The sequence below is a fragment of the Chenopodium quinoa genome, unplaced genomic scaffold (genome assembly GCF_001683475.1).
Source record: "Chenopodium quinoa cultivar QQ74 unplaced genomic scaffold, ASM168347v1, whole genome shotgun sequence".
Lineage (NCBI taxonomy): Eukaryota > Viridiplantae > Streptophyta > Magnoliopsida > Caryophyllales > Amaranthaceae > Chenopodium > Chenopodium quinoa.
Genome location: NW_018744069.1, coordinates 1,418,397 through 1,428,620, shown reverse-complemented (window position 1 = coordinate 1,428,620; position 10,224 = coordinate 1,418,397). Strand labels below are relative to the sequence as shown.

The window sequence follows — 10,224 nt, the reverse complement described above, 5'->3', positions numbered from 1 at the left end:
ATTTGATTTCACAATGTTCACACTAGTCCAAATACTTGTGAACTTGTATGACAAAGCTCTTGGCTATATAAGTCATGTTGCCGGTGCAATATTACAATTTACTCATCCCATTTTTTTACTTCTTCTTTACTTCTCCTTTCACTGATTAAAAGACTTCCTATCGACCTTTAACACGTTATCAGCACTAGTTTCCAGTCAGGTATATTTATACCTACGTATAAAAATTTATAACAAATAATACTATCTACTTCTAAATGTTTCGAGGAGTACGCTCTATAGTTGCCCATATTTGGGATCCTCTATACCAGAAACTCAAACATTTACTGTATTATATAAATACCTCAAAAACAACGGTGAAAGTTCTCTTACTTGTGAATTCATTACTACCATCTTTTGTTTTATTCATGTTGATGTTTCTTTGTTTGATTCATGTTGATATTACATACTCATTTTACGTAAATTTTTTAGTTATTGTAATTGTCTAGTAGAAACTTTGCATGCATATTATTAACTAGATTAACAAAAAGATGCAGTCTTTTATACTTAATATTTTTCTTACTTTTACATACTTCTTGTGTTTCTTTCCGTTTTCGAACCCATGATCTCTTATAGATATTAGGGCTCTCGGACCACTATGGCTTGCATTCCCAGTGTGATAACCATTTACAATTATAAATATATATATTTGGACCATAATTTCTGTCAGTATATTAGATTGTTATATGATATTTTTACAGTTGTACAGAACAGTAACGGATAAACTTACCTCTATAAAAGGCGGATTTTTCCCCGATTTCACCACAAGTCCCCTATCCCTTCCCACTTTTTATCCAAAAATCACCTAAAAATTTTATCACCCCCTTCTTCTCCGATATGTTTCCCGACGACGGCAACCAGAACACCCAAAACACCCACAACTTCACCTTTGAAGAAGATTTAAAGAAGATAAAACAATATTTCCTTCTAATTACGACGCTTGTAGTTTTATTAGTAGCAATATTAATTTTTGTCATTATGTATAAGAAAAACTCACTTATTTTGTCGTTTTAGTATATTAAAAGCTTGTTTTTGTCTTATTATGTTTGTTTGTTGTTAATCATCATTGTATAATATTACCGTTATCATTATAATTATTGTTACTACTGTTATTGTTGTCGTTATGCTGTTTTTTTTTATGCAACTAACATGATTAATTTTTGCCTAATTATATAATTACTCACAATAATAAACCAAGGGGGAGAAAAGACTACATTATTTATGGTTTATTATTATTAAATTTAATTATCACGTGTTTTATTGACCTAATTATAAATATGGAAGAACTAAACATGTGAGTTGTACATATAATTTGTCATTATAAACTAATTATCACGTAATTGTTTGTAGCTAAAATGGGAGACCTTATGAAAAGAAAGTTCAGCATCTTAGATTTAACTGGAAAGAAATTTCTGGAATGGAAAGTGGATGCAATGATGAATTTGAAAGCTCAAGGCTTGGAGCATACCGTTAAAGAAAATAAAAGTCCCTTTGGTCAAACAACTGATGCTACCTTTTCTGTAATGACGGTTGTAAAACCTATCACTGAACAAGATAAGGCAAAAGCCTTAGTTTTGTTAAGGTATCATTTACATGAAGGCCTTAAAACTGAGTACATGATGGTTGAAGATCCCAAAGAATTATGGGATTGCCTTAATGAAAGATTTGGACACCACAAAGGGTGCTACTTCCTAAGGCATTATTTGACTGGACAAATTTACGGTTCCAGGATTTCAAATCTGTAATTGATTATAATTCAACCATACATGAGATAGTGTCTATATTGAGATACTGTGATCATCCAATTACGGATGAACATATGCTTGAAAAAACACTCACTACCTTTCATGCAAGTAACATACTGTCACAAGAACAGTATCGTGAAAGAGGTTTTAAAAAGTTCAATGAATTAATGAGTGTATTGCTTATTACGGAACAAAATAGTGAACTTCTGTTGAAAAATCATAACCTGAGACCAACTGGGTCTTTGGCTACTCATCATGAGGCAAATGCAACAAATTTTTATCCACCAGAGTCAAATGCTACACGAAGAGGTGGACGTGGAAATACAATGGCCGTGGAAGAGGCCGTGGAAATAAACGCGGACGCGGCTGTGGTCGTGGTAGACAAAATTTTCAAAGAAACAGTAATTTCAAACAGAAGGGACAGACGTCTGGAAGCCACAATTAAAATCCTTTGAAAGGAAAAGACACAAGTTACAGATGTGGCATGATAGGACATTGGGGACGTACTTTTCGTAAGGACAAACATTTGATAGACCTTTACCAGGCTTCTATAAAAGGCAAAGAGAAAAATGCAGAAGCATATTATGTTAATGAGGAAAATTGATGTGTTTATTTTATATAGTATTTTACCCCCGTCCCTTGGTCATAATTAGTAGTGTTTTTGTCTCTTTAGAGCCACTTTTATTACTAATTGGTGTTTTCTAGTGTTTTCGTAGATTTGGTTGACTTTTGCAGGGATTTATGCTTTTGGAGTATTTTCCCGAGATATTTTGGAGCAATCACGAACATTGGAGAAGCACGACCAGATTTTATAGCCCAGGGCCGGTTAGAGCCATCGAACCGGTGATTAAGGGCTCGGTATAGGTGATACCGGGGCATTTGGACCAAGTATTCAAGACCGAAAGAGGAAAACCAGATTGGCCCGAAGAATTGGGGCCCAATCGTAATCCAAATAGTGGCCCAAGTGAGCCGCCCGGCCAAAGAGGCTGGCGCCCAGAGGCGCGACCGGCCGGGCGGGAGAAGCTATGGTTGGCGCCCGATGACGCGCCCGGCCGGGCGCGAGATTAGTATTATGAGCAAAAAGGCGCGCCCGATCGGGCGTGTGTATTTATTAGTTGACGATTAGCGTCGTTTTAGTTTGTTTTAGTTTAGGATTTGTACGGAGTATAAATACTCCTCCGTAATACGATTTTAGGATCTATCTCTTTCCTTCTCTTTTTCTTTTACTCTTTCCTTACTCTCTTAATTATTCTCTTAGATTTCTTTCTCCTAAACCCTTGCTCTTAATCTACTCTTAATTCTAGATTTATTTTGGTAACGATTTCTCTTCTCTTAATCTTAGTTGTTTATTTTATTCCTTTCATCATGACTTATTTTATTGCTTTGATTAGTTTAGTTTTTACTATGTGTGAGTAGTTTTATTTCTAGGGTTGATGGGGATCCATAAATAATATGAAGGGGTAATTTATTGTTGTTGATTGTCAATGCAAGATTAATTTTCTTTTGAATGATTTAATGCTCTTTGACTAGATTAGGCCTATCTTTTATGCATGAGTTTGACAACATTGATTCGAGATTCGAGAGATGAGAATTAATGTTTAGGTCTAGTTTCAATAGGCAGATTAATTTATAAATGGTTGAATCGAGATTCGAGAGATGAGATTTAATAGCGGTAAATTAATTGTGTGATTGTAATACGTAGCGAAGGCCCTTTATGATCTGGTTAATTGATGCATTGATGATTGACTATTATTGATTATTGGTATTGCGTGATAATTTCTTATTGAATTGTTTTAACGTTTTACAATTGCGGCCTGTAAAAGTATAGCAATATTGAATTGATGAATCGAGCATATGTTAATTTAATATTAAAGGCTATTTTCAATAAGAACTTAGATCTAGTAAATTGCGAGAGCCTGTTTGATCTATGTTGATTAATAAATTACGAGAGCCTGTTAATCATGTTATTTATGCAATGTCAATGATTGATTACTATGTTTTACCCTGGAGTATTATTTAATAGTGAACCTATGCCCTAGATCCTTTTATATATTGTTTTCTCCCTTTTCTTAATCTCCGTAGTTTAGTTTCACATCCAAACTTACATATTGGTTACTTTATAATTTAGATTACTTTATTTAATTAGGAATAGAAAGACTCGTTTCTCTGTGGATTCGATCCTACTTCCCTATCTACATTAGTTAGAGGATTTAGGAATTACTTTTGATTAGGGGATACGATTTTACCCTATAAAAAATGCTCCTTGTCCCAGCCTTGATGTATCTGATTATTTCATGGATAATGCTGAAATTGGAAATGATTTCATTCTTAGAGAAAACAACAATGCTTAGGTTTCCCATCTACTAATGTAACATATGCTAAGTTTTAATGTATTTTCTTAGTTTCCTGTATTTTAAATTTCTAGTCATGTACTCTAAATCTCTACCATCAATAAAAGTTTATATGATATTATTCTAAACTAATCTCAAATTTATTTTATGAAGATATGGATCTGCCAGAAGTTAGTCCCGAATATCAATGTCTTTTGGACAGTGGAACAACACCTACTATCTTAAAGGATAGAAAATATATGCCTAATATAAAGCAAATGTAAACACCATTTCCGGGTCAGCTAAATTAATTGAAGGATCTGGAAAGGCTTGTATAATGCATCCAAATGGAACAAAATTAATAATCAATAATGCTTTATATTCGAGTAAATCTTGAAGAAATCTTATAAGCTTTAAAGATATACGCCAAAATGGCTATCATCTAGAAACAATGACGACAAATCAAAAGGAGTATATATGCCTCACGGCAGAAAAATATGGCAAGAAACATATATATGAGAAATTGACAGCATTTTCTTCGGGGTTATATCTTATAAACATACGACCCGTGGAAATCACTATGGTATCTAACCAGAAGTTAGATAACAAACATTTGATTATTCTATGGCATGATCGTTTGGGACATCTAGCAACTGGGATGATGCAAAGAATAATAGCACATTTAGTTGGACATTCAATAAGAAATGTCAGAATTCCCCGATCAGATGAATTAACATGCTCTGCAGGTTCACTTGGCAAATTAGTAATAAGGCCATCTATGAACAAAATTGCTACCGAATCTCCAAAATTCTTAGAAAGAATTCAGGGAGATATATGTGGGCCAATTAATCCAGCATGTGGACCATTTTGATATTTCATGGTTTTAATTGATGCTTCCACACGATGGTCACATGTTAGTCTGCTTTCAAGTAGAATTGTTGCCTTTGCAAAATTACTTTCCCAAATCATCAAATTAAGAGCACAATTCCCAGATCATACAATAAAGAAAATAAGACTTGACAATGCTGGGGAATTCACATCCCAAACATTTAATTATTATTGTATGTCAATTGGAATTGATTTCGAACACCCAGTAGCTCATGTTCATACACAAAATGGTCTAGCTGAATCACTAATTAAGAGATTACAATTGATTGCAAGACCATTATTAATGAGGTCAAAATTGCCATCATCTTCTTGGGGACATGCTATAATACATGCAGCAGCGCTAATTAGATTGAGACCTACAGCTTATCATAAATTCTCACCACTACAACTTGTTTGTGGTCGAGAACCAAGTATCTCACATATAAAAATCTTTGGTTGTGCTGTATATGTTCCCATTGCTCCACCCCAACGAACAAAAATGGGTCAACAAAGAAGGCTGGGAATTTATGTCGGGTTTGATTCCCCCTCTATAATTAAATACCTCGAACCGTTGACTGGTGACTTATTTACGGCTAGATTTGCCGACTGTCACTTTAATGAAACAGTATTCTCAGCCTTAGGGGGAGAGAAAGTGGACCCACGTAAGAAAGAAATTGAACTTATTTGGAGTGAAACCCAACTGTTGATGTTAGACCCACAAACAAACATGTGTGAACAAGAAGTCAAGAAAATTGTTCATTTACAAAGTGTTGCAAATCAATTGCCTGATGCATTTGTAGACACAAAAAAGGTGACGAAATCACATATACCAGCAGAAAATGCCCTTGCACGTATTGAGATTCCAACTGGTAATAAGGCCATAGAAAGTGAATCTCAAGCACGCAGAAAGCGTGGGAGACCACTTGGTTCAAAAGATTCTAAACCAAGAAAATTGAAAAGATTGGATGGAATAGAAAATGAGACTAATGATGTTCCCCCGTCAGAAGGTCAAGAAAGACCAAATGTGGATGAAATTAAAGAAAATGATGATAATCCAATACGGCACGAACAAGAAGACAACCCTACGGAAAATGAACAAGATGTTCAAAACATCGATAACAATGAAATTTCAATGAATTACATGTCTACCAAAACTCAATGGGATAGGAAAGATTATGTTATCATGGATGAAATATTTGCAAATTCCATCGCAATCAACATTGTATCTGATGAAAATGATGTTGAACCAAGAACAGTAGAAGAATGTCAACACAGGAGTGATTGGCCAAAGTGGAAGGAGGCAATGCTAGTTGAGTTAAAGTCACCTGAAAAACGAGAAGTTTTTGGAAAAATAACCCTTACACTAGCCGGTGTAAAATTTGTTAGATACAAATGGGTATTTGTGAGGAAACGTACTGAGAAAAACAAGATAGTTAAATACAAGGCAAGACTTGTAGCCCAAGGATTTTCTCAAATTCCAGGGATTGATTTCGAAGAAACATATTCTCCAGTGGTTGATGGAACTACATTAAGATTTCTGGTAAGTTTGACGGTCACAAAAGGACTGCAAATGCGATTAATGGATGTAGTGACTGTGTATTTGTATGGGTCACTCGATACGGACATTTACATGAAAGTCCCCGAAGGACTAAACCTACTAGAAAACCACAAGCCTAAACAATTGTTTTCCATAAAACTAAAAAGGTAACTTTATGGATTAAAACAATCTGAAAGGATGTGGTATAACCGTCAGAGTGAATACCTTATGAGAGAAGGATTCAAAAACAACCAAGTTAGTCCCTCTGTTTTCATAAAGCGATCACAATAAGGATTCGCTATCATTGCAGTTTATGTTGATGATTTAAATATCATCGGAACCCCAAATGAACTCGAGAAAACTGCAAAATACTTGATGAAAGAATTTGAGATGAAAGACCTTGGGAAAACTAAATTTTGCCTTGGACTACAAATTGAGCACTTGAGTCATGGTATTTTTGTCCATCAATCAAGCTATACAGAAAGAGTTTTGAAAAGATTCTTCATGGACAAAGTAACTTTAACCAACTTCCCAATGGTTGTTCATTCTTTGAATATGAAAAATGATCCATTCAGACCCCGAGAAGAAAATGAAGAGATTCTGGGTCCAGAAGTACCATAGTTAAGTGCCATTGGAGCCTTAATGTACGTAGCTAACAATACTAGACCCGAGATAGCTTTCTCTGTTAACTTGCTAGCCAGGCACAACAATGCACCAACATATAGGCATTGGAAGGGAGTTCGACGCTTACTCCGGTACCTACGAGGGACACAAGACCTTGGTTTATATTACCAACCAAAACAAGATGCTACTCTCATTGGGTATGTAGACGCTGGATACTTATCAGATCCTCAAAATTCCAAGTAACAAAATGGTTATGTGTTCACTTATGGCGGCACTACAATATCATGGAAATCAACAAAGCAGACATTGACCGCAACATCCTCAAATCATGCAGAATTGATACCCCTCTATGAAGCAGGTCGAGAATGTGTATGACTAAGGTCGATGATCGGTAATATCTAAAAGGAGTGTGGGATGAACGCAATAATAGAAAATCCAACCATCATCTTTGAAGACAATACAACATGTATTGCTCAAGTGACTGAAGGATATATTAAGGGAGATAAAACGAAACATATTTCCCCAAAACTGTTCTTCACACATGATCTGCAAAAGGACGAGGAAATAAATATCCAGCAAATTTAGTCTTGTGACAATCTTGCCAACCTATTCACCAAATTACTTCCTTCGAAGAAATTTGAGCAGTTAGTTCACAAAATCGGAATGCGACATCTCCGTGAATTATGCTGAAATCAGGGGAAGTATTATATGTACTGCACTCTTTTTCCCTTCGATCAGGTTTTTATCCCACTGGGTTTTTCGTGACAAGGTTTTTCACGAGGCAGTACACCAAAACATATATTACACTATCGTTGTACTCTTTTTTCCTAGATATGGTTTTTATCCCTTAGGGTTTTACCTAGCAAGGTTTTTAATGAGGCAACATATACTTTTTCTGTATAATAAGTACGGGCATTCAAGGGGGAGTGTTTGAAGATAAATGTGACTGCCTATTATTTGATTTGATTTCACAATTTACACAAGTCCAAAGACTTGTGAACTTGTATGGCATTCTTTACTTCTCCTTTCACTGATTAAAAGACTTCATATCGGTAAACCTTTAACAGCTACATTGTTTTTAACTAGGTGGTTTTTTTTTACCAAGGAAACTTCCAAAAAGACAAACTAAAATGGAAAGCAAAGTAAATCACAACGCTGAGCAACAGTAGCCAGATCATGAGCCTTAGCAATTAAAGATCTTGTCACCTTCCGAGCTTGACATCTAACAAAGGAGGATAGGAGCTGACGAAGATCTTGAATAATCCACATGCCCGAAATATCTTTCAACCCTGGATCCAAAAGCAACTGAGGAATAACCAAACTGTAGGGAATATTTCAAGAATTACTCCAAACTTGAACCCTACTTTGATCATACACTTAAGTACGGTGACGTCCAAAGGGAAAGAAGCTAGAGCAAAAGAGTCTCCAACAAGTTTTAGGAACTTGTAAACCGTTCACATGGCGAAGGTTACACCCCTTAAGGAGATCGTTAACTCCAATAGGTCTGGAACCATCAATGGTGTTCAGGGATAAGGGTACAAATCCAATCTAAAAGAGAAAGATTTTGCCCTAATAATAGGCCTCTACTTTATTCTTCTCGTATTCATGTGCGCTTTAAGACTAACATGTAATCGATAGATTTACCCTAAACCTGCTTATTCTATGTTGGTTGAATATTAATGCACAAATAAATCTATTATTAGCGATTACTTGAATTAAAATCAAATTAACCCTAAACAAGATTATTAATTATCTTATTAAACGTGATTACAAGTACAAATTCACTTTAAACATGCATAAAAGGCGTGATCAAGCAATAACAATAATATATATCAAACAACATAATAATCATAATAATAATAACAATTAACAATAATCATATTAACAATAATAGAAATCATCATAATCATAATTAAAATAATCATGTTAAAGCATAATAATAATAGCAAGATCCTAAGCATGATACTAACAAGATTAATAGCAAATCCTAGCATGTCACTAAACAATCAAAGATCAAAGCTTTAGCCCTAACATGATACTAACATGAATATTAAGAAAGAAAATAGGAAGCATCATAGAAATTATAATTGATATTAGAAACTTATTCTTTACCCTAAACATCATACTAAGAAGCATCCTAACATGATACTAGAAAAAACATCCTAACATGATATTAGGAATCAAAATAACAACCTAAACATGATTTCTATATTAAAATATCAATAAAACAATTAAAGTACTTACTTAAATGCCTCATATCTCTTTCTAATAACAAAATACACACGTTAATAACTTCAAGGAAAATAATAAAATAAACAATAAAGTTAAATAATTGAAATAGATATTTGGGACCAAACCCTCAGAATTACTATACCTTTCACGTCTAGGGCGAAGACAACTTTAAACTTGGCTAGGTGTTTCTAGTGCTAATGTATGAGGAATTTTGTTTGAAAAAGGCTAGGCTAGAAAGAGAGAGAAAAAGAATAAGCTTTAGCTTAAAAAGAGAGAAAGAATTAGAGAATTCTGGTTGAGAATTGATGATTGAAAACGGAGGCCCAGGGACCCTATTTATAACAAAATAGTCCAAAATTAATGATAAAACGAACCAGAATTCGAAAAGAAATAAATCACGCCTCTGTCGCCTACGACAGGATCTGTTTCCAGGCGACACCAGTCGTTTGGCGCTGCAAGACAGTTTGTGCAGATTTTTTTTATTATATCTTTTTATCCAGAGGTCCAAATATGTCGTTGGAAATCTCTTGAAATCTAGTTTGCAACCCAATTAGAATCAGATTAAAATATTTTGTAGATAAAAATATATGGCCGAAATAGTGGAAGGGTGTCAGTTTTGGATAGAAATTCGTATCTCATTCATATATTTTTCGTTATAGCACGAAATTAATATAATAATATATCATTGGAAAGATAATTTCAATATCTATCCAACCATATAAGATTTGGATAAAGATTATGAGGTACAAAAAATAATATCTGAATATATTCCATTTCGAGCAAAACTAGGATTTCAAACTGAGTACTTTTATTCAATTTCAAACTCTTTGAAACATAATTATCAATCCTAACT

At 34.4% G+C, this 10,224-nt stretch overlaps 1 protein-coding gene across 1 annotated transcript; it reads left to right on the top strand.

The window, feature by feature from the left end:
• Nucleotides 1-1,391: 1,391 nt before the first annotated feature.
• On the top strand, nucleotides 1,392-2,385 carry LOC110691163. Its single transcript, XM_021868081.1, has 3 exons — nucleotides 1,392-1,658; nucleotides 1,766-2,182; nucleotides 2,326-2,385. Exons 1-3 carry the CDS (start codon nucleotides 1,392-1,394, stop codon nucleotides 2,383-2,385), a joined length of 744 nt encoding a protein of 247 aa, XP_021723773.1.
• Nucleotides 2,386-10,224: the final 7,839 nt, after the last annotated feature.